This window comes from Amphiura filiformis, chromosome 17, assembly GCF_039555335.1.
Source record: "Amphiura filiformis chromosome 17, Afil_fr2py, whole genome shotgun sequence".
Taxonomy (NCBI): Eukaryota; Metazoa; Echinodermata; class Ophiuroidea; order Amphilepidida; family Amphiuridae; genus Amphiura; species Amphiura filiformis.
Window position 1 is genome coordinate 17,490,163 of NC_092644.1, and position 24,966 is coordinate 17,515,128.

Genomic DNA, 24,966 nt, shown 5'->3' on the forward strand with positions numbered 1-24,966 from the left:
TTTTCACTCATATTAATTATCGATCCGATAGAAATTGCTCAATGTTTAATTGTTCCTAGATTTTAACATTACAATGACCCCAACAAATAATCAGCAGCAACTGACCATTTATCCAACACATCCATGAATAATTAATGTTCACAAGGAGTTTTTTTATTATTATCACAATATCAGTCATCATCAATATACACTCTGGGCAAGCATGGATCAAATCTAGATCTGGATCACATATAAGATTATCCAACTCCAGATCATTTTTTATCTGGTTTTTCTACTCAAATAAATTTTAAACTGGTTCAAATTTTGATCTGAAATGGAACACATTTGAGTACATTTAGTCGAATTGATTTGGACTGGGATAAGCTCATTTTTTGATGGTCAACCGGATTAAATTTGATCCAGACTTTTTAAGTGTGTAAAATTTATGTTGTGTGGGAGACATAAGTATAAAAAAAACACAACTTCAATAATATTGTAAATAGTATTCTCATGCAACACAAGTTTTTTGTTCAATAATAATTTACAATGTCAAGTATTTACATGGACTGACTACTATCTAAATTTAAAATGAAGATGAGGGACTGTTCACAAACACTTGTTAGGGGGGCCTGATGCAAAAAGGGGGGCCCTGAAAAATTTTGACCCTCCTAAAGGGGGGCCCTGAAAAAAATGACCACAAATTTTCCTGGAAAAATTAAGTTTATATTCTTTTCTATGGGATTGACCCATAATTTTCATGTCAAAAGGGAGGGCCCTGAAATTTTGAGGTCTGTAAAGGGGGCCGAAAATTTTCGTGATGAAATTTTTTTGCATCAGGCCCCCCCCTTACAAGTGTTTGTGAACGGTCCCTGAATACATTGTCTTTTATTAACTTACTTCGGGCTTCAGATTTTTTTTTAGAAAAACAAATATCTACAATTGAACGGTCCAATTTACAACTCTACACATGATTTGGCACAACCAATACATGTATGCAGACCTACTTCTAATACATTGAACTTTTGATTCAAATATAAAATAACTATACCACAGTTTCACAAAGATTTCAATATATTCAAAGGGCTCAAACCCATCGTCAAACACATGACCCCTTCAGAAATCAGTCTTGCATACTTTAATTAAAAAGATTTAGCATGCTCCGGTTGGCAATGACGGCAAAATACAATCTCAGAGATCCAACAGGTGCGTGCTTCCTACTTTAATAAGTGCCCGTCATACTTTCCTGCCGCTTGCCGCTGCGGCAGGGCGTTTCAACCAATGACAAGCCTTTATTGTGTCCATTTGTCTGCAATGCGCGTGCGCCACGCCACTCAGCGGCAAGCGGCAGGGTAGTATGAAACCAGCATTAGTGTAATTATGGACATTTTTGTAGGATTTGTTTGCGCCTTACCAATTTTTGACTGTTTCCTTCGTTTTTAAATTTGTGATTCCTTCCACTGACCTACACAAAGAAGGAATATATTCATGCGTCGTTATTTTTGCCGTAGCCGCTTGGAGCGCGGAAAAAATGTAGCACAAAAATTTTCACTCTTTCAGTATTTCCTTTTTAAGAATTAAGTGATTGATCCTCATACCTTTGACAAGTCTAACCCTGGAGACTGGGCTCTGATTGAAGATTCATATAAAATTTCACATTAAAAAAAATCTGTAGGTACCACTACTACAACATGTGACTTGCGCCCACAAAATGAGAGTAAAAAGTCGCAAGTTGGTAGTTTCAAGACATTCCAACTGTTTAGTTTGAAGACACCTGTATTGGCAGTGGTATGTCCTTTTTTAATGGGGATAGAATTGAAAACAGAATACAGCCATTTACAAAGGACATACAACTGACAATACAGGGACTTCGGAAGTAGCTATCTACTGATGATACAGTCTGTCCACTTACAAGTACAAAGTAAATAGACCTCGGAAACTGGAGGTATGAGAATAATTATTTCAGTGCAATGCTTCTTTGGCGCGCCAACTGCTGCGCGATTTGTACTTGCCGAGCGCACCATGCTCTTTACGCGTCATGTCGCGTTCGACGCAAAGCATTGACCCCCGATGCCACAAATTTGATTTGTACTTCTATGTGGACAGACTGAAGTAATATTGATGAAGTAGCTATCTACTGATGACAGTAATATTGATGAAGTACCAAAGTTCAAACAAAGAACAGCAACTCAACAATTGGCAGATCTCGAAACCACCAACTTGTAACTTTGCTGCACTCATTTTGTGCAAACAGTTCCCATATTTGCAAAATCATATAGAGAAATTAAACACACACAGTATATTATTAGGCACAATTTTAGTGCAGTGCATAGGCACGGTATTAGTATTGCTTGTTTATCTTATAATTTGCTATACAATTCTTTGTACACAATATTTTACAATAGCAAAATTATTATTTTGACCACACGTAACAAACACAAAACAGGGTTAGAATATTCTTGTCAAATCAATTCTGATTCTTTCAACATAAATGTGCATAAATTAATTTGTTGTATGAGTACAAGAACTGTAGAACATCTTACATTTGCATAATATTTTAGCTGCCATTTGCATTTTTTAACCGATATGATCTAAAAAAGTTCAAGTAAATGTTTAAGTGGCAACTTGAGATGGGTCACATTATTATGTTTTCAGGATCTTACTTCCTATACTTTGTACAGAGTTTATGAGTCCAATATATTCAACACTTGGAATGTTGGATAGGGTCACTATTTTTCCAACATTTTCTTACCAAAAAGAGTTCTTGACCAAAAGTCACATTTTAAACCAAAAAAATCACATTTTACTTTCCTACACATACCAATGAACCAAGTGTATATTTTCATGATTGTCAAATTTACCTTGCAAAGCATAAATATTTCTTCTTTTACTTCTTATAATATTGTAAATTTCCTTGATACATAAAAAAAGGAAAATCTTGAAGGCAAAATTAAGGCACTGGTACGAAAAAAATACTGAGGTAGAAAAAATGAAACAGAACACTAAAATGAGTCTACTTTGTCTAACTTTTCTGACTATTTAACCAAAGTATCATTTCATTGTTGGGCAGGAAAAAAATCTCTGTGTCATTGGGCCCTGAACATGTTTAAAGCAAAACATGTTCAAGGGCCACAAGTACATAGGTTTTTCCCCTGCCCAATGATGATTTTGTAAACACCCTGTATATCTTGAATTATTAGCACTGAACAGTTCAGACACCCTGTATTGTGGCACACTTTTTTCTCCCAACATTTGAGAAGAAAATAACAGCATAGTATAGTATAAGAGTAGATATTTTGTCCTTCCCAGAATCCTTTGCAACATGATCAGTGTTCGAAATAAGCACTTATCCTCTTGTCCTCTTGTCCAAAAATCACCGGGGACAACCAAATTGAGCTATGTACTTATCCCCTGGACAACCATTATATTTTACCTCCAAATATATGACACATTTTGGGGACAACCAAATTGTTTTGAGGACAAGCAGAATTTATGCTTTAGTTGTCCTCGGGACAACCTCCATATTTTCCCTATTTCGAACACTGAACATGATACATCCAATCATTACATTAAATAACATTCCCATTTAATACTTTATGCATGTTCTACTTGTTTTCATGTTGAAAATTGATTGGCTAAACATGTGTCGATGGTCATGAAATAAACATAATTTGCAAGTTCTGGATGTGCTCTGATCATTGAGATACCTTTTGTCACTATCGACCCATATTGAACTGGATAGCAAATCAGTACAGATTCTTGCAATGGAAGAAATGCATTATGGGAAGCGTAAGATATTTTCTCTGGCATCGTATATCATAACGGGTTAAAGGTCAATGTGGAACATAAAACCAAACAACTCTATTTATCACAAATTTGTTTATTTGAATTCTAAATAAGAATGTGGCTATTATTTATGACAACGAAGTTATAGAATTACTTCTTTGGCATAACAATCTTACTTCGGTAGTCAAAATATGATTTATTGTTTAAGTTATGCTACTTTACAACCCTATGATACATCAGCAGAGAAAATATCTGAAACTTCCCACAATGCATTGCATTCAGATCGATTTTCTGTACTGATTTGCTTTCTAGTGCAACATTGGTTGATAGTGTAGAAATGTACCTTAATTAAGGGATCTGGAATGAGCGTTTTTCATTTTTTGAAATTCACGATATAATACAAATTTTATGACAAATTATTAAAATTTGATATTTTTCACATTTTGATATATAACAGTCCTCAGTAAATTTTATAAATCTAATGACATATTCTTAAAGTGTATGTAGCTGGGAGAAAAAGCCGACGCTCAATTAAAAATGTTGACCTTTTATATTGAAGATATGGATTTTTTCCCAAAAAGACCTATTTTTTTGGTGTTTTGGGAAAAAAATCTATATCTTCAATACGAAAGGTCAAAATTTTCAATTGATCGTCGACTTTTCATCCCACCTACATACACTTTAAGTATAAATCATCAGATTTATAAAGTTTACTTGAAAGTACTGTTAAATATCAAAATATTACATTGCTAATTTCAAAAAATCAAAATTATTTGATATCAGAAGGACATTCTTCAGTATTCAGAATGCAATTTGATATGTCTGATGTGCTCCAATGTCCCACAATAAATACTGTCCAAAGGTTCATACCCCACCCTTTAACAGATAACATCATAATCTTTCAAAATATGTTTATTTTTTCACAATCGACTCATGTTTAGCTAGTCTATTCTCAAAATGAAAACAATGGGAGCCTGTACAAAGTAATAGGAGTGTCATTTGATGAAATGAGGTAACATATTATGTTGCAAAGGATTCTGGGAAGGACACAATATCTTCTCTGATATCAGTATATTCTCATTACTAGAAGATAAATGTCACAGCTATAAATAACAGTATAGTGAGTAATAGACATATAATATATAAATTGTTATGATTACTGAATACCTCTTCTGTCAATGACATACTGCATAGACTTATGAATATTCATTTTTTCATCATCACTTAAGGGATCTAGAATGAGCGTTTCGACAGTATTTTTTGTGGGACATGAGAGCACCTCAGACATATCGAATTGCATTCTGAATACGAAGCATGTCTTTCTGATATCAAATAATTTTCATTTTTTGAAATTCACGATATAATACAAATTTTATGATAAATTATTAAAATTTGATATTTTTCAAATTTTTGATATAACAGTCCTCGAAATAAATTTTATAAATCTAATGATATATTCTTAAAGTGTATGTAGCTGGTAGGAAAAGCAGACGATCAATTGAAAATTTTGACCTTTTATATTGAAGATATGGATTTTTTTCCCAAAAAGACCTATTTTTTTTAGGTGTTTTGGGAAAAAATCCATTATCTTCATACTGAAAGGTCAAAATTTTCAATTGATCGTCGGCTTTTCATCCCACCTACATACACTTTAAGTATAAATCATCAGATTTATAAAGTTTACTTCAAGTACTGTTAAATATCAAAAATATAAATTTTAATGATTTGCCATAAAATGTGTATTCCATTGCGAATTTCAAAAATCAAAATTATTTGATATCAGAAGATATGTCTGATGTGCTCTAATGTCCCACAATAAATACTGTCCAAACGTTCATACCCCACCCCTTAATATTTTCCTACCTTTACATAGACCTGGGAAATAATGATACATTGGGCTGTTCCATTTAAAATCCACACCACCCCTGTGGAAGATTTTGGAAATATCTTCCACAGGGGGAGTATGAATTTCAAATGGAATTAGCACATTAGGCAGCTACATTTGAACTTCATACACCCTATGAGAAAGATTCAACCTGAATCTTCCACAAAGGGAGGGTGAGCTTCAAATAGAGCTGCCTAACATGCTCATTCCATTTGAAATCCATACTTCCCCTGTGGCAGATATTTTAAAAATCTTCCGGGATAGCCCTTTTTAATTATAAAATAATGCCCAGGAAAAAAGCACAATATATACAATGTATAGCATATTCTCTCTCTCTCATTTACACCTCCCCCTTTTATAAACACCCCACTATTTTTTCAACCGAACTGTTCCATTAATGCTGTTAAAATACCATCCAGTCCCTGCATTATCGAACATTTGATCGCTGATTTCATGGTATTAATGTGGTGTCAGGCCATTATTATCAACATTGTTTACAGTGTTTGTAAAAATCCCATATTTTTGTGGAGCACTGCAGCACTGTCAGAGGGTACTAGCAATGTTTTTAATGGGAATTATCGTTGTAAAAAGGACCTCTAATAAACGTTCCCTTCTTTTGTAAAATGCAATGCCCGGGGGCGTTAATTTGAGAAAATATGGTACATGTATACTGAAAGCAGTTTTATTTAATTTTGAATACTTTATCATACCATAAATAATTGTCTATGATCACTGAAGGTGAAAAAAAAAGATAACCATTAATTTATGATTTATTGAATAAATTTGAATATTACACAAACAAAATGTTTTTATTCTGATTTGGCAGTAGTACCCTTATCATATTATTAGTCGCCAAACCAGATCCCATGCACACAGTTGCAATGGGTTTGAAGACTTAAGGTCCGTTCATACTACGCTGCACTTACATTGCGTTCCCGATTATATTGATTACTTTTTGCTGCAACTCAAGGCAACTTGTTGCATTTGCAAGTTAAAATGATACCGCAATGCAGTATTTTGCAGTATGATGCAGTGCAGCACCGCAAAGCAATTGCGGCGTAGTATGAACGGACCTTTATTACACATGCCTCAACACTTACAATGCACTGGACTACACCATTTGAAATCCCACATTTTTACATTATTCTATTACCGAATGCTCCTTACTTTCAAATTCTGAACCTTACACTGCCACATCAATATCATACAGAAGCCCCCCCACAATATTCCACAGGGAAGAGGGATTTAAAACAGAATAGCCCATTGCAAGTCAATGGGCTATACTATTTAAAATCCACACTCCCCCTGTGGAAGATTTTGGAAATATCTTCCACAGGGGGAGTATGAATTTCAAATGGAATTAACACATTAGGCAGCTCTATTTGAAACTCACCCTGCCTCTGTGGAAGATTCAGGTTGAATCTTTCTCAGAAGGTGTATGAAATTCCAATGGAGCTGTTCATTCCATTTAAAATTCATACTCCCCTGTGGAAGATATTTCTAAAATCTTCCACAGGGGGAGTGTGGATTTTAAATGGCATAGCCCAATGCAAATTCCAACTCTGCTTTGGTATTTAAATAAATGCTACATTACATCATTGTACAAAAAAAGTTTACATCTTTTCTGTATTCCACTGACTCTATACTAACCCATCATAGAGGGATAATGCTTGCACTATTGAAGGATCTGCTTTAGACCCATCTTGGAATTCTTCTTTGGTTAACTTGTCATCTCCATTCTGAAGAAAATAAGAAAGAAATAATATTGAGAATGAAAAGAATGTACGCAATAAATGTGGCATTTCTATTGCACAGAATATGATTCAAATTGGTTATCTGCTTTTGGAGTGATTACCGAATAGGGCGCAACTCTACTAGTCTTATTACAAGACTCAGCGTGGTAAATAAGGTGGGCCCGGGGGCCCATAGCCCATGAAAAAAATAAGTAAATAAATAAACAAATTTAAGCTTACTGAAAAACGGGACTGAAAATACAAAAAATCTTCCAAGACATCGTCCATACTACACTAATTCATAAGGCCAAAAAAAAAAAAAAGGTTTGTCTCAAAGCTCACAAGAAATTTAAAACAAATGCGAAATCGATTTTTTTTTTTTTTTTTTTTAGTCGGGCCGACTTTTTTTACATGGTATTTTGAGAAAAAAGTCTGATTTTTTAAAAACTATTAAAAAAATATAAATTTTTTTTTTTTGAAATAAAAAAAATTTCCGCATTTGTTTTTTGTCAAATCGTGGGATTTTACAAACATGCGCGCAAGCTTTGAGACGAACCTTTTTTTTTTTGCCTAATGGAGATTCATTTTAAATGCTGATCTTTTCAAAAAATGTGTTTATTTTCCACTCTCAATTTATGCGGGCACGCAAAAGTTTGTGGGGGCCTCTAAAGATTCAAGAACAAGGGCCCAAATGGCCCATGGTCATTTTTGCTTATTTACCACACTGACAAGACTGCCCTACCCCAACCCTAAACTCCATAAACGAGGACTGGACTCAAGTCTAGCAAGTTGCACCCTATTCGGTAATTGTACCCTGCTTTTTATGCAATAGAAAATTATCATTGGTTAGACAGACAGCAAGTGTAATTAGAATTACGAGGTTTGTAATTTAGGTGGTCCCCACACAAAGGTGTGTAAATAACAAACGTTTGTAAATACAAATAATATAAATATACAAATAATAACTAGACAACACATCAGGCCACCATATGCTATCACTACACCAAGTTCGAAGTTGATCAGTTCTTGCATTTAAGTTGCAGAGTGGATTAATGGTTTTGGTTCCGCCCCCAGATGGACAGATGAACAGCCAAACAAACAGGCAATTAACCATTTGGATGATAACATAAGCCCCTCGGGTGTGGGGTCAAATATATGCGGGGGCCAAAAATGTTAGCGATCTGTCTAATTTGTTGGTTCTTTGCTGATATCATACATTTCTTCTCTTCGGATGTAACTATCATTCAAGGTCAGAGTTCAAAGGTCACCAATACTAACTTTGTCCATTAAAGCAAATATTCTGTCTACTCTCTTTTCTGGTGTACTTTCTTCTTCTGGCATTTGTACCATGTTTCCTACCATCTTATATATTGCATCTACGATATCGTACATCTCCTCTCTTGTGATGTATCCATCACAGCCAAGGTCAGAGTTCAAAGGTCACTAATACTAACCTTGTCCATTAAGGCAAATATTCTATCCACTCTCTTTTCTGGTGTGCTTTCTTCTTCTGGCATTTGTACCATGTTTCCTACCATCTTATATATTGCATCTACGATATCGTACATCTCCTCTCTTGTGATGTATCCATCACAGCCAAGGTCAGAGTTCAAAGGTCACTAATACTAACCTTGTCCATTAAGGCAAATATTCTGTCTACTCTCTTTTCTGGTGTGCTTTCTTCTTCTGGCATTTGTACCATGTTTCCTACCATCTTATATATTGCATCTATGATATCATACATCTCCTCTCTTGTGATGTAACCATCACGGTCAAGGTCAGAGTTCAAAGGTCATTAATACTAACCTTATCCATTAAGGCAAATATTCTGTCTACTCTCTTTTCTGGTGTGCTTTCTTCTTCTGGCATCTGTACCATATTCCCTACCATCTTATATATTGCATCTACGATATCATACATCTCCTCTCTTGTGATGTAATCATCACAGTCAAGGTCAGAGTTCAAAGGTCATTAATACTAACCTTGTCCATTAAAGCAAATATTCTGTCTACTCTCTTTTCTGGTGTGCTTTCTTCTTCTGGCATCTGTACCATGTTTCCTACCATCTTATATATTGCATCTACGATATCATACATCTCCTCTCTTGTGATGTAACCATCACGGTCAAGGTCAGAGTTCAAAGGTCACTAATACTAACCTTGTCCATTAAGGCAATTATTCTGTCTACTCTCTTTTCTGGTGTGCTTTCTTCTTCTGGCATCTGTACCATGTTTCCTACCATCTTATATATTGCATCTACGATATCATACATCTCCTCTCTTGTGATGTAACCATCACGGTCAAGGTCAGAGTTCAAAGGTCATTAATACTAACCTTGTCCATTAAAGCAAATATTCTGTCTACTCTCTTTTCTGGTGTGCTTTCTTCTTCTGGCATCTGTACCATGTTTCCTACCATCTTATATATTGCATCTACGATATCATACATCTCCTCTCTTGTGATGTAATCATCACAGTCAAGGTCAGAGTTCAAAGGTCATTAATACAAACCTTATCCATTAAGGCAAATATTCTGTCTACTCTCTTTTCTGGTGTGCTTTCTTCTTCTGGCATCTGTACCATGTTTCCTACCATCTTATATATTGCATCTACGATATCATACATCTGCTCTCTTGTGATGTAACCATCATGGTCAAGGTCAGAGTTCAAAGGTCATTAATACAAACCTTATCCATTAAGGCAAATATTCTGTCTACTCTCTTTTCTGGTGTGCTTTCTTCTTCTGGCATCTGTACCATGTTTCCTACCATCTTATATATTGCATCTACAATATCATACATCTCCTCTCTTGTGATGTAACCATCACGGTCAAGGTCAGAGTTCAAAGGTCATTAATACTAACCTTGTCCATTAAAGCAAATATTCTGTCTACTCTCTTTTCTGGTGTGCTTTCTTCTTCTGGCATCTGTACCATGTTTCCTACCATCTTATATATTGCATCTACGATATCATACATCTCCTCTCTTGTGATGTAACCATCATGGTCAAGGTCGTAGAGACGAAATGCCCCTGTGTAATGGAGAGAGAGAGAAAAAAATGATGTTGGAGATTTACAGAAATAATAATAAATTATGGTAAATAACAAAACCACCTACCAAATGGACAAATGGGCCCTTTTCAAATCCTTGCCCCCTCACTTTCTGTATACAGCCTGGTCTTAGCTCTAATGCAGGAGTCAAAGCAAATTATGGTAAATAACAAAACCACCTACCAAATGGACAAATGGGCCCTTTTCAAATCCTTGCCCGCTCACTTTCTGTATACAGCCTGGTCTGGGTCTAATCTTTACCTTCCTGGACAAAACCATCAGGGTGAATATTGACATTAATGCAAGAACCCAATGCAAAAGTAACCCAGATGATGCGATTTCGTCATCATGCGAAAGCACATTAGAGCACAGAAATCGTGGCTGGCCAAGGAACTCTCTCGTATCGCGCTATGGACATTCTTGTGTCTAGCACCTGAGGTGTCAGGGTTCAAAGCTGCAACTGAGAAAATAAATTCATCTTCTTTCTTGCATCTTTCCTTCTCTTCTGCCAAAATGCCTCCGGTAAGTTTGGGTCAACTTTGGTTTCAAAGCAAATAATACCACAAATGTTATCAAACTTGCTTACAAGTGCTACAAAGTATATCACAAAATTAAAACAACAAAGTTTTCGAAGTTTGGTTTTGAAAAAGATGTGGTCATTCATCAGAGACACAGTGCATCCTAAAAGTAAACATATGACATCATAGGTCAACTTGGATACAATGATGACTTCTAATGGTCCCAATTAGTCACTAATTACATCTGCCCATCTACCTTGGCACTGAGATGACATAAGTGCACTAAAAATATAGCCAATTACTTTGACCAAATTCAGGAAATGTTATTGACCAAGTATCATAGGGAGTATCAGGCCAAAAAAAAAATTGTTTGTTTGTCCATAGAGGCCTATGGAACAGTTGGGTCGGTAGGTCGGATTTTTAAAAATTTTTTTTACAGATATTGCACTTGAAACTGACAATTTGAAGACTGGTAAATAAGTCAAAACACACAGCACTTTACTGGTTTAACTCTTGAGATGGTTCTGCATGTTATACTGTTCATTTTCTTTACATTTTCTTTCTTTAAATTTATACTAACCACTGTTTTATACGATGTCCCATCGATGCCAAAAAAAAATAAAAAATAAAATTTCCAAAAAAAAAAAAAAAATTCCAAAAAAACAAAAAAAATCCCAAAAAACAAAAAAATTAAAAACAAAACAAAAACAAAACGGTCGGGACCAGGGTACACGGTCGGTCGGACGTGGACAAACAAACAATTTTTTTTTTGGCCTCATATGACTGGTTGGAGTTAATAAATAAATAAAGTTTGGGGATTCATATTATGGCACGATACTAAACCACAGGCCTCTGCACCAGGGGCTATTTTAGAAGAAAAAAGTCACTGCACGTTAGCAAACGTAAAATCTAAAAGATCAGCTAGCGGAGACAAGCTTTAGGGGAAGGGGTTGCTGGCAGAGGGTTGTCTCCCCTCGAGTTCTGTAAACTTTTAAAAATCACGCGTTACAATCACGCATTTTACTGGCTCATTTTTGACGTTAAGGGCTGAGAGCACATCACTCAGACATACCAAATTGCATTATGAATACGAGGAATAGCCGTAACTGATATCAAATAATTTTGATTTTTTTTGAAATTTGCGATATAATACAAATTTTATGACAAATTATATTAAAAAGGATATTTTTGACATTAACAATCCCCGAAGTAAAGTTTATCAATCTAATGATATGCACTTAGTTAAAGTGGAAAATTGATTCATGTCTGGTTCACTAATGTATTTCACTAATTCATTTCATTTTTAATTACCTACAGCTCCATGAAAGTACGCACTAGGATCATAAATGTTATTAAGTTTATGGTATTGATGGTATTGATATGCAAAAACGAATACAATCTCTGCAAAAATGAATAAAATACACACAGGTACCTACAATTGCACAAATTAATATCTGTAAAATATAATAATAATATAAAAATCCTTTTGATTTACTTAGAAAGGTAATAGGTTTCATTTAAAATGTCATTCCATTTAATTGAATTGTCATTATTGAAAACTCCATAAAAGTACACAGAACCTCTTTATTAAATGTTGAATGAAATGCACACGTGTCCCTACCATCTTTTAACCTGTCGCACAGTAGCGTAAAGTTCTCAAAATGTGAATGTGGTAAGATTTCTGCAAACTTAAGTGATGCAAAGATGCATAAGTTGTCGGCAAATTGCATAAAAAAGTTGTATACAAATTCACTACAAAAGATTAAACACACTCTTCATGAACTAAATGTCTATAGTGCTCAACTTAAAACACTAGATGCTCAGTCCATAAACAGGGTGTTTATTTTTTACAAGCAATATACAGGGTGAGTCCAAAAAGTGCAATAGTGCAAAGAATCCATCTTTATTTTATAACCAGATTGGAACTTTTAGGATTTAAAACACATGATATATATATTCATTAGTGGCCTTGTGTGAAAAAACGAAGTAATTAGCACTTGCCGTTCTGTTTTTATGACACATTTTACAGCGATACCCAATTTTAATGCTTGTCCACGAGATATCTAAACTTTGAATGTCAGCGCACTATACTATTAGGAACAACTGCCATTTTCTTAACCTCATTGGGCACTGAAGTGAAAATTGAGCACCCAAAGTTTTATTGTCCCTGGTCTTGTGTAAGTAGAGGAAACATTGCTTTTATTTGTTGTTATTTTCCTATTTACCCTTACATTAAAAATGTTCATTCTCTATAAAAGAAACATAAAAATATATGGGCGGGTTTTTCAAATGTCGAAAGGAATGTGTGCAAATTGAAGTGGTGTGAAAAATTGGAGTTGGAGTTAGGTGAGGTATGAAGGACTTAAGCAATATTAAAAAGTTAGTTTGAACCGAAAAAGGGAATTGAAAGTTAAGCCAGTTTAAGATCTGGTGTCCTTATTTCGCAATGTGTGCTCTCATTCAAATTATGGTGCCTCGTGGACAAAGAGTTAAAATGGGTATCGCCGTAAAATGACTCATAAAAGTTTAAGGGTTCTCTTGCTTTTTTTACAAGTGGTGTATACTGAGTGTGGCATTTTCAATAATGGGAAAGTTCAACATGAATGGAATATTGATTCGTTAACCCTTTTTACTCACCCTGTATATACGTTTAATACCAAAATGATTTGATGTGTTCATCATTAAGTGTCTAGTTTAGCGTTGAAAGTGTTCAATTTAGTATTTACATCTATACGTTTACCTTGTAAGCACATAGAAGAGTTTTTAAACTCTTGTGATATATCAGCCGGTTTAAAAACCGGCTGATATCACATGCATTTGAAAAACAATCAATTTTTTAAATAATTATCATATGGTTAACCGGCTGATATCACATGCATTTGAAAAACAATCAATTTTTTAAATAATTATCATATGGTTAAGCAATGCTTTTGTCACTGATCTGGACTCCTCTCTACTAATATATCGCAAACAGGCCCATAACCAGGATTTATTTGGGGGGGGGGAGCTGGACTGATTTTGAAAAAGTGGACCTTTTTTCAAAATTTGTGGACCTTTTTTCAGGCTTAAAAGATTTTCGCTCGCTACGCTCGCAAACGGGAATTTTTGGGTTAAAAACGGGGATTTTTTTGGAAGTTTTGGGATGGGGGCCTGATTGCAAATAAATAAATTATATGGTCTTTAAAGGTTTCCTTGGCCATAAGTATTGTAAATTTTGATTAGAAAAACTCCCGATATTGAGTTAGTGGGATTGATCAAGCTGCCTCCGATCGAGGTCTGCTTGCCGTATAGGCTCTTGACTTGCTTTTTTTTTTTATTGGTGTCCCCGGTGGCATATCAGCGGTGAGCGGTGATGAAAATGTTCCTGATGGTCATAATTTTTGGTCTGTTTTATTGGGACAATTGCGCCGAAGCGCATAAAACCTTTCCATTTTACACTATTTTAGCACAAACAAAGGTGATATGTTTTTTTGCAACATTACACTATTTTGCACCACCAAATCTCCAAGGTGTTTACCGGCTCTAACAAAGAAGATGCACAGGGCAATTCTGGACAATTTCTGTCCGGTATATGGAGCTGCCCCCACGCCTGTTGCGGATTTTCTCGTCCAGTGGCTTTGCACCACGGTGACCAAAAAAATGGGAGGAGAGGGCGTTACCAGAGGCGTTGTTCTTGATTTCCCCTGCCAATTGAATCACTGATCGCCACAAACTATACCAGGCTTCCCGTTAGTGTGCGTCATTGCGTCCAGACGCGTATTTTACAAATTTGGACGCAAATTCACATGGCTAATCAAGTATTTTGCTTCCATGTCACATGCATTTGGACGCAGACAAAACTTCAAATTTTATCATTAATTGATGATAAAAATAAGAAATTTTATTCTTTTATATTTTTAAGATAATAAAAGCCCCAAAATTTTGACCCACCTGCTGAGAATTGAAGTAAATTCTGCAATATTTGTAAATGCAACGTCAGGAAATCGTGCACTTTTGCATGCTTTCCGAGCGATCGCTGTACAGCTGTTTGTTCACATGGCCTGGGGAAGTCCCGATTGATTTGTTTACTAGCACGTGCCGCTAACGTGCGGTGTTTATTTAATTATTTATCACAACCTGACAATATTCAATTTTTAATATTTTAAGTTTTTTTCTCATTAATAATCTAGGTTTCCTTTATTAGTATTATTGTTACGATGAATTAAAGCAATTTTAAAGACAAAATCTAAATGATAACCCTTTTTTTTTTTTTTTTTGACAGCACGTGTTTTAGTTTTTGTAGCATCAACAGCACGTTAATTTAAAAATAGAAAGCGGAAGTGAAAGTACTGAACGAAAATTGCTCAAGATTGACAGACTTTGCTCATGTTTTTGCACCTGTTTTTGACCACGTTTCGGACCAAAACTGACACAGAAATGAGAAAAATTATCATAGCGAATGGAGATGGAATATCACGGTGAAAATGCACTTTTATTTTTTTTTAACAATTAACTTTTGATTAGGTTTAGACCCGGGGTACGTGTGTATATCGTTATAATCGTGAATTTCAGATGGACTCATAAAAATCTGTCTGGACGCAAGTTTTTGCAACCTCGTCAGCAAACTTGCGTCATTACGGACGCACATTTTTAAAACCTTAACGGGAACCCTGAACTATACAATATAGGATTTCCCGACTAGATCAGACTTACTTTGTGGAGGAACTTCTTTAATTTCTTAGTAATTTTTCGGGCTGAAACTAGTATAGAACTATTTTAAGCACGGATTTTTTATTCTCACTGCACGGATTTCTATTCTCACTGCACGAACGTGCCAGGAGGCACGTTAAAATAGCCCCTGCTCTGCACACCTAATAAACCATTTTACAACAATCAGGGATGCAGCCCAATATAGGCGCAGTTTCTGTATGACCATCTCATCCCGGATCAGCTACCCGAGTAACGGCTGGGTAAAACAACACAATTAGGCAGCTAGTTCATTCACCTAGGTTTCATTATCATTGAGGTATAGGACTTTTTATTTTTTTCGGAGAGAAGAACAGGTAGGGCAACTACTTGATTATATTTCTACATGTTCATACTACAAACTCTGAAAATTGTAGAAAATTTGCACGAGTCCATTTAAAAAAAAATCACATTTTTGTTCCTAAAATGGGGGTTATAGCCCCCTCAACGGGCACTCTCTCCATATAGGGCTACATGTAAAGACCAGTTATATACAAATGGCCCTAAAATAAAACGGACTCGTGCGAATTTCCTTAAATTTTGCATATGATGTAGCTTTAACATCTGGAATATAATGCAAGTGATGTCATTGCTGCTCTTCTAAATTCATTTTTAAAATGTCCACCCCAGACCAAGGTGCATTATCCAGGAAATATCAAGCTAGCCAAATTATTTTCACAAGAACATTTTTTCAACCTCACCAGGGCTCAAACTCAGGACCTCTCGCACTGAAGTCTGTTGCCCTACAGATCAACTAAGCTAACTTGATTGCTTGAGTTGAGGATGGAAAGTTGTTATGAAACTTACATTCTAATTTTTCATCTATGTTTCCTCTTGATGTGACCGATAAGGCTCTGATGAATTCTGAAAACTCAATCGCACCATCCTGAAAAAAAGTGAAATGAATACAACAGAGGATATGATTAAAGTTAAACCTTGGACGAGAGAATAGAGCATGTAGTGTGATGGACCGGAGACTTGACACATCATCTGACCAGGAACTTAATCACACTGCGTGCCTCAATTTTCACCATCTTGCAGGTTATGCGCCTACTTCCCATCTAGCGCCACCTGTAAAGAAAGTAAACATACTTATGAGACCATTTTTGGACCATAATGTACATAAGGACCAGTGATTACACTGACAAAATTTCATTGGTATACCTCTTTCACTTCTGGGTGATGTCAAAAACTTTTGGATACCCCCTCGTACGTTTGCATTGTCCACACCTTCTTGTATTATAAGCCTATGAATGTGGTCTGAAACCTGAAATGGAGTCACCCATTCCGCTAAACCCATTTGAAATTCACCCTCTCTGTGCGGAAGATTAAATTGTCTCATTTTTATATATGTTTACAATCTTACAGCTGCTAATAAGTATATCTAGTAAAGACCTCTGCACAATGGCCACAAGCAAGTCTACTGTTTATGCTGAGGTGATGGGTAGCCATGCTGGGGTGGTAGCCTTCAGCGCCTCGGTATCGACGCTATGCCCTCAGCTCACATGCAGCGCCTCTGGTTGTACTTCGATTTACCTCAGACTTTTGCCCCAAACCCTCACACCAACTATGTTTGCATAAAGCTTCTTGATATTGCAAATGATTGTACTTACGTGATTTTCATCAAAAACATTGAAGACAAAAGACGCAAATCTTGTTGGGTCACCATATGGAAAGAACTGTTGGTAGATTTTTAAAAACTCCTAAAAAAACAAACAAGGACATTCATTACAAATGTTGTACCTCATTTTGGTTATAAATAAATAATAATCAGTGATTTGTTAAAAACATTGGACCCTATTCTTTTATAATTTTTGGAATACAACTAAATTTTTTGCACACGCAAATGGCAAGATAAATGTGACATGATCAAGGGGAATGAGTCGGATGTCGCTAATATTGTTTTTGAGATATTGGCAAAAACAGTGTTAAAATTCTTATGTTTTATATTATTTTCAGCCATTGATAAATTGCGCATAACTCGATAACCAAATGTCCGACTTTGATGGGGTTTGCATCAAAATGTAGCATTTGTAAACTGCCAGAAAATGACGCAAAAAACTGCTATTGAAAATTGCCAACATGTGACTCATTCCCCTTGATCATGTCACAAATGTGAAACTAGTTCAATATAAGGCGTGGTGCAATAATTATGTGTTCCCATAGGTGGTGAATTATACAGTGTAGGGGGCAAAAAATGTGGCATGGTGAAAGGGGAGGGGAAATAATTTTTTGGTAGATCAAAAGGGAGGGGAAGACAAGCAATTTTTTGCACAGATAGTTTGGGCACCGTTACGATACTGTGCCCTAAAAAAAAGTTGTAGAAACATGTTAGGAAACATTCTAGTGGGCAAAACTTCCTGCTTGCTGCGCTCACATCACAAGGTTCTAAATTTGGGTTCCCAAAATCTGGCAAGTGTATGGGGGGAAGCTTTTTTGGCAGGTCAACAGGGGGAAGGGGAATCATTTTTTAGCATGGCCAAAGGTCTGACCATTTTGAGAATAACCCCCCCCCCCCCCTCTGGAGTGTATATAAATATTCCGCAGACTCTAAGAAAAATGTTGCCCTCACTCAACTTGTTCATTTGATTTTGAAACAAATCTCTCATTTAAAAGTATGCTGTGAATATTTAAAATGTTTATCATAGTGTACTTACCTCCTGGTTGAGAAAACCATTAGGGCAATCTTTGAGAAAACCTTTATGCCTGCAAAAGAAGAAAACAATTTGAAATGTAAAAATGTTTGCTGATCTATGTTAAAAATGAAAAGTTCAGATACAATAAACACCATTTACAACTTTCTGAGTTACAGCCACCAACATTTGCCCCATAAATACTAGCTTTAAATTGACACCCAACTTTATTTAAAAATATCACATATTTTCTTGAAAGTTATACTTGCTTAACATCCCACATAAATATGGTGGAATACTTATGTTTGCATTTGAAAAGGTTGTTCCAATTAAATTTAACCCCTATGGAAGATATAAACTTTTTTTTTCATACAGGGAGTGTAAATTGGCTGAATCCATTTGAAATCTACACGCACTGTATGGGAAATTAAGGTCAACGACTTCCATAGGGGGTGTATGGCTTTCAACTGGAATACCCTGGAAATGTTTTTTTTTCTTTTTCAAAAATCCCTGCATTGGATTTCAACTGGAATACCCTGGAAATGTTTTTTTTTCTTTTTCAAAAATCCCTGCAGATTGATATTTAAAAAATGAACATGGTTGCCATTCCAAAACACATTACAATTATACAATAAAACATAATACAACATGAAACGATGCAACACAAGTTCACACACAACACAACACAAACATATTCAGCGTCATGAGCAAAAGAAGCACCAAAACAACGGACAATTTATAAGTAGATTTTCAAATTTAGATTTTAAAATTAAATCAATGACAATGAAAAATGTATGCATACTTTTTTACTTAATTTTTACATATTAAATCAGTAAAATAGAAAAGATAAACATATTTTCCCTGTTCTAGCACCATTTCAATCTATAAACCTCATCTTACTTTCTGAAATAAACCGCTCTTCTAAAATAAATTGAAATTATTTTTCTGTGACTTATCCACCACCCCAATTACCGTCATCTAGAATAACAAGCTCTTTTGTTGGGCTCATATCTTCTGCCGTATCATATTTACAAACAAACCGGACTGCATTGCAGCTTCTTGAACGTCAACACAGGTATAAATATCAAACGACCATCATCAGACGTGTGCTACCGACGCACGCCGCAAATTAGGACTACAAGCTGTCTCAATCAAAAAAGTGGGAATGTGGCATCAGTAAAGCTCTTCCCAGATTCATTTGCAACATACATGTAACACATCACCTCATTACAGCAAGTTATACTCTTTACATTACAAGTTCGTTTCCCTTGTTTTCATGTTGAGAATAGACTGGCTAAACATGGGTCTTGAGTCTTCTTTTTCCAACTCTTTCTCTCAACAGATTGAAAAAAAGGGGGCTATCATGTTCTTCGGAAGGGGGTCCCAAATAAATGGGGGGGTCATTAATTTCTGGAAAGAAAAAAAAGGGGGGGTCATAAAATCTTTGAAGACCAAAATGTAAGGAGTCACAAGATGACCACAGATAGTGTGCTTATTTTATTCAAAAAGACTGATTTCAATACAATTTTAGCCCGTTGAGGGGTTTTAAAGGTGTATCGGTTGGGGGGGTTATAAAATTTTGTTGCCAAAATAGGGGGAGCAATTCTATTGATGCCAACTTTTAGTAAATTTGGGACCCCCCTTCTGAAGAAAATGATAGCCCCCTAAGCACCCAACCAAAAAATAGCACTGATGGAAAAGCTTACGCTCACTATGATATTTAAACAGAAGTTCTTCACCTTTCATGACATACCCTTTAACAGACTTTGCAGTGATTCCAAAACTGGCGCTGGTGGCCGACACCGCCAATAATTTTTAATATGGTGAAATTCAAAATTTTACAGCAAATTTATAATTTGAAGGTATAATTAATCATTTAAGGTATATGTAACTGATAATTTCAAAAGCTTCCAGTTTGCACAGGGTGAGGGGTGGGGAATCGACCCACCCCTCAGCATTTTGAGCATCCACTTGGATCCACAACATGCTCATCTATCAGGGCACAGTTCTTTAACCCCAATTGAATGACCTTTGACAATTTGGGTACAAAAACTCAAACTCTGCAACTTGGAGGTCAAATTTAGCACTACCAGTGTTTAATTGAGGTTATTGAACTATGCCATTGGGATGAGGCCATTGTGGTCCACAGTGATCGGACGAGGCCTCATATGGATTCCCCCCAAATTTTCCAGAGCCTATGCTTTGTTATTTTTGTGTCATATCTAAATTTTAAAGAAACAGTGAAGGAAAATGGGCTGACTGTACTGCAATTTTGAGATAAACAGACTTCCACAAAAAAAAAATCGAACTTTATGAACTTCAATGGCAAGGTCCCGTAACCGCCGACTATGCCACGAGTGTAAACAAGTCACCACACATAGCAGTAACCCTGCACATATAAACTATAGCATAAGATGAGCGACGCCAAGAATTAACACCTTAGTTTGTAAATACCAATGAAGTGTATATGGTACAGGCTACGGACAATCTGGCACGTGCCTTTTTTAACTGGCGATTTACCCCACCACTGAAATCCCCAGTGGGGTAGTACAAATGACCATGTATACAGGGATGTGCCGCAAAAATGGATTTCATTTTCAGTCATTTGGTATATCGACAACTACTTTTTCTAGACCTACCGTATTTCGTCAAATAAACGCCCCCGGGGGCGTTACATTTTCCCAAGGGGGGCGTTTATTCAAGGTCAATTTTAGAACGATAATTCCCGTTAAAATCATTAGGTAAACTAAAAACACACGCTAAAATGACGAACTATGAACTAGAAACACTGACTTCTGGCTCACTTCCGGGTTTCTGATCCAGATTTTCGCCAATTATTGACGCTATTATGGACCATGTGCGCAACTTGGTAAGCTTACTACACAAGATAGCATGGAAATATTGGCATTTTTGAAACATCTTGGTTGAAAAAAGTGGTGGGGGCGTTTTTTGGTATATGAATTTTGCCATTTGCCTTATTGTATCATGTATGTAAAAAAAAAATTGTCAAAATTTGCTGAAAATGTTGTCAATATATGCATTAAATTTGGCCGAAAAATTTGACTGTTGATAGCGATGGCCGGGTCCACTTTCAAATTCTCAGTGGCACATCCCTATACCCACTTGAGTGAGTACCCCAGGTTTGAAATCCCACCAATTTCCCACAAGCCAGGACAAGACTTTAACTGATTAAGGTTTAGGCTTCATGTTTTAAAGCACAACATTAGAAGTGATGGCATGTGCCTGTCGTTAGGCTCCTTTTTGAAGATGGATATAGCTGATGACCCCCTTTTTTAGAGTATACCCATTGACCCCCTTTTATAGGTTCGGCTACCCAATGACCCTCTTTTTTCTAGAATTTTATAATAAAAATCTCATAAAATTATGCGGAAACTTTCAAATTCTCTTATAAATCTGCAAATTTGTATTGAAAATTTGGCAAACTTTGACCAAAAAAATATGAAATTTTGCTCAATTTTCCCCCAAATTTTCTACCCGATGCCCCCTTGTTTTCAAAACTATACACCAAATGACCCTTTTTTTCACCCCATTTTTCATTTTGTTATACCCAATGACCCCCAAATTTAAAACCACATTTTATACCATAGGCCCCTACTTCCTGATATTGGTAGGCATATACCCATCACTTCTGAAGTTCAGTAGGTATCCCCCTCCCGATCACTGGCTATCAGACATCTTGACTGACATCTCTACATGCAATAACACACTCCCAGCAGTCTCCTGTCAAAGATACTTGCTCGGTTGCTCCTGTGAATCAATCCCAATAATAATAACCAAACAATACCCACTAACAAAGAATAACATGATTAACAATTTCCAAGAAGTTTTTAATTATTTTTAATACAGAAGATCACATGGTGTGGTTTGACCTGGTAATGACACCAGACTTCACTGTAGACATCATCACTGGTGTCATCATCCCTGGAGTCATCCTCATCAACAGTCATCAACCTTGGTGTCATCGTCATTATCATCATGGGTATAATCATCATCATTAGCTATCAGTGTCCCCATATCCTTTCAGTGCTAAGTACTTTGAATGACTCGTAAGTAGCCCAATTCTTTTATAGACTGCAAAAATGCGCCTAATAATAATATTGAATTTTTGGGCGGCCTAAGTGATTGCCAAGTTGCCCAATTGGTTGCCTAAGTCGCAGTGTTGGCATCACTGTCAGCTATGTTCAGATGTGAGGGGAGATTCTTATTGGAAATAAGGGTAGGGATGTGCGGCATATTTGGGGTATATTTTCAGGTTTAGTTTAGACTCGGGTGCATTTTATATAAGAAAGGGTGTTTTTTCAAAATTTCCTTGAAAAAGGTCGATCATCCTTTGTCAGCAAAATTTACAAAAATGTCCAAAAATTGGTATAATTTTGGGTCTGTTTTTTGTCAAATTTGGTTTCAAATCTGGTAGTTTTTTGGAGTTCCAGGTGCAAATCCCCACCCAAACCAAAGTTGAGAACCCTCCCAAGACAAGGGGGGTTAATCTTTCAAATGTATAAATAAATAAAATTCTTATTCACTCAGAGTTGATGTGACTGTCCACATGGTGATTTTGCCAGCAGAAAGCCCTGCATGAGTGACTAACATGTGGTTAGGGTATGCTAAATGGTATATAAAGGAATTGTCCCATCACTATATATACACGATCATACAGTGACCCTATCTGTCTGAAACCCTCAAATGTGCCAACAGGACACAAACCTCCATGTTACTTCAGAGTATGCACAGAGGTTCAACTAACACCCTTATAATCTTGGGGTTTGAAATGGATCACACCTTTAAGTTTCCTTGTAGTGTCAAATCTCTAACTGCATCCACACGGGCAAACCCCCTGATGTTCTGATCTTGAGTTTACTCTTGAGTGTCTGCCTCCTGTGTGTGAACATGCCTATCATCACCAGGAAAACTCACCTCATCATCAGCTGGTGACACCAAACTGAAACAGTTCAGTGATCATTCCAAAGAGATATCTGTCATCCACAAAGATGCTACAACATGAATAAATGTTATGCAAACAAAGTCAAGTGTATCAGGAGGGGTATAGCCCTGGTTCAGTGCTGGTGCTGGATGTAATAAACCATCCCTGCCAACAGCCGCGATTGCACTCCTCAGCCATGTGTGGAGCCAAGAGCATTCAAAGAACTGAGCTAGTTCTAGAAGGGCAAGGATGGCTAGATCATCCCTTGGCCCTTGCATTTGATTGGGTCCCTTTTTCGAGCCATGTCAATAAAATAACTTTTTTGATCATAATAGCAGACCTCTTTTAAGGCAGTTTTTCAAAAGTTGTTCATCCCTAAACATTATGTTAAATCTTAAAGTTAGAAAGTTTTCAGATTTCATTTTCCACACTTGAATAAAATTATGTGTACTTCAATGTGCTCTTCTCTTTGACTTTTAAATTTGAACTTTTTTTAAAAGTTTGTTTTTCTTTTAAAGACAGTCAAAACTCTCTACATGTAAATAATACTTCTTCAAAACAGCCAGGTCTCTTAAGATTACTTAACAGAAAACCCGCAGTAAAAATAAAGTGGCTATACAGTCGACTCAATTACATAACTCATAGGTCACAGAGGACATATGATGCAAACGAGCCATGTGATGTACGTCAGTGATGATTGGTGTTGGCCTTTCTAAACGTCAACATGGATTTGTAAACCGTATAGCTAGCACAACTTTGCAGAGATACTAGTAGATCTTTAGTGCACGTGGTACTAAAGGATTTTACCTACATGTAGGTTTGCTGCAAAGCTAACCTTTACTTTCCTACCCACTGAAATAAGAAACACAACCAAGACGAAATAACATGACACATCACCTGGGGGGGCAGTGGTGTCGCCAGCACATTGAAAGTGGGGGCCAGGTTGTTCAGTTCCCCCGAATGGAGTCTGATTAGGAGTGTAAGGTGCGGTGTGGGTCCAGGGGCTTGCCTTAGGGCCCCTTGTGGGGTCCAGCACTGGGGTTTTAGCATTTTAAAAGGCCAAGGAATCCTATTTTGAGGGGGCAAAAATGACGGACTCTTTAGGTACGGATTTTGGACAAAACATCAATGGCCCCCGAAACCCCAGAATGACCAACAAAAGTGGGGGGTCTGTACCCCCCCCCCCCCTTGTGCACACCACTGCTGGGGGGGGGGGCACTCAACTAACATTTTGATAGAAGTGTGCGGCACAGAGGGCCAAACTTTGGGAACTAAGAACAGATGTTCTGGTACAATAGGGGCTTGATGAACTGATATTTCAACATTTTTGGGGTCTATATATATATAGTGTTCTAAAATTGGGCCAAATTATATGCAGTGGAGCTAATAAAATTCAAAAGTTTTCTAAATTTGAGCTAAAGAGCTACAATTGTCATAGTTTGAGGCTCAAAGAACTGGAGCATGATCCAAATGAGGGTCTTAAAAAACTGCCGGAGAGCCTGATAAAGGGACCCTTGACCGCTGCACATACCCGTATCACCTTAACATGTGAGTGCCCCCTTCAGGGATCCACTCAAGTCTGAAGTTCCGCTGGCATATCATTGGAGTTTTTCGATAACTGGGACTTTTTCTAGAAACATGATCATGATCCTAAACATGCCTTTCATGGTGACCCAAACTAATTACAAGACCTCTTCTACATTAAGGCTGGCTTTCCCTT

At 36.5% G+C, this 24,966-nt stretch overlaps 1 protein-coding gene across 1 annotated transcript in view; it reads right to left on the bottom strand.

The window, feature by feature from the left end:
- Positions 1-7,155: 7,155 nt before the first annotated feature.
- Positions 7,156-24,966, bottom strand: part of LOC140137394 (neuronal calcium sensor 1-like) — a 35,677-nt gene continuing 17,866 nt past the window's right edge. Inside the window, exons 3-7 of the mRNA XM_072159035.1 lie at positions 18,329-18,377; positions 17,285-17,374; positions 16,479-16,557; positions 10,243-10,409; positions 7,156-7,386 (exon numbers count right to left, since the gene is read on the bottom strand). Coding sequence (XP_072015136.1) covers positions 7,288-7,386; positions 10,243-10,409; positions 16,479-16,557; positions 17,285-17,374; positions 18,329-18,377 — 484 coding nt within the window. The 3' untranslated portion in view covers positions 7,156-7,287. The remainder of the gene's footprint in view (positions 7,387-10,242; positions 10,410-16,478; positions 16,558-17,284; positions 17,375-18,328; positions 18,378-24,966) is intronic.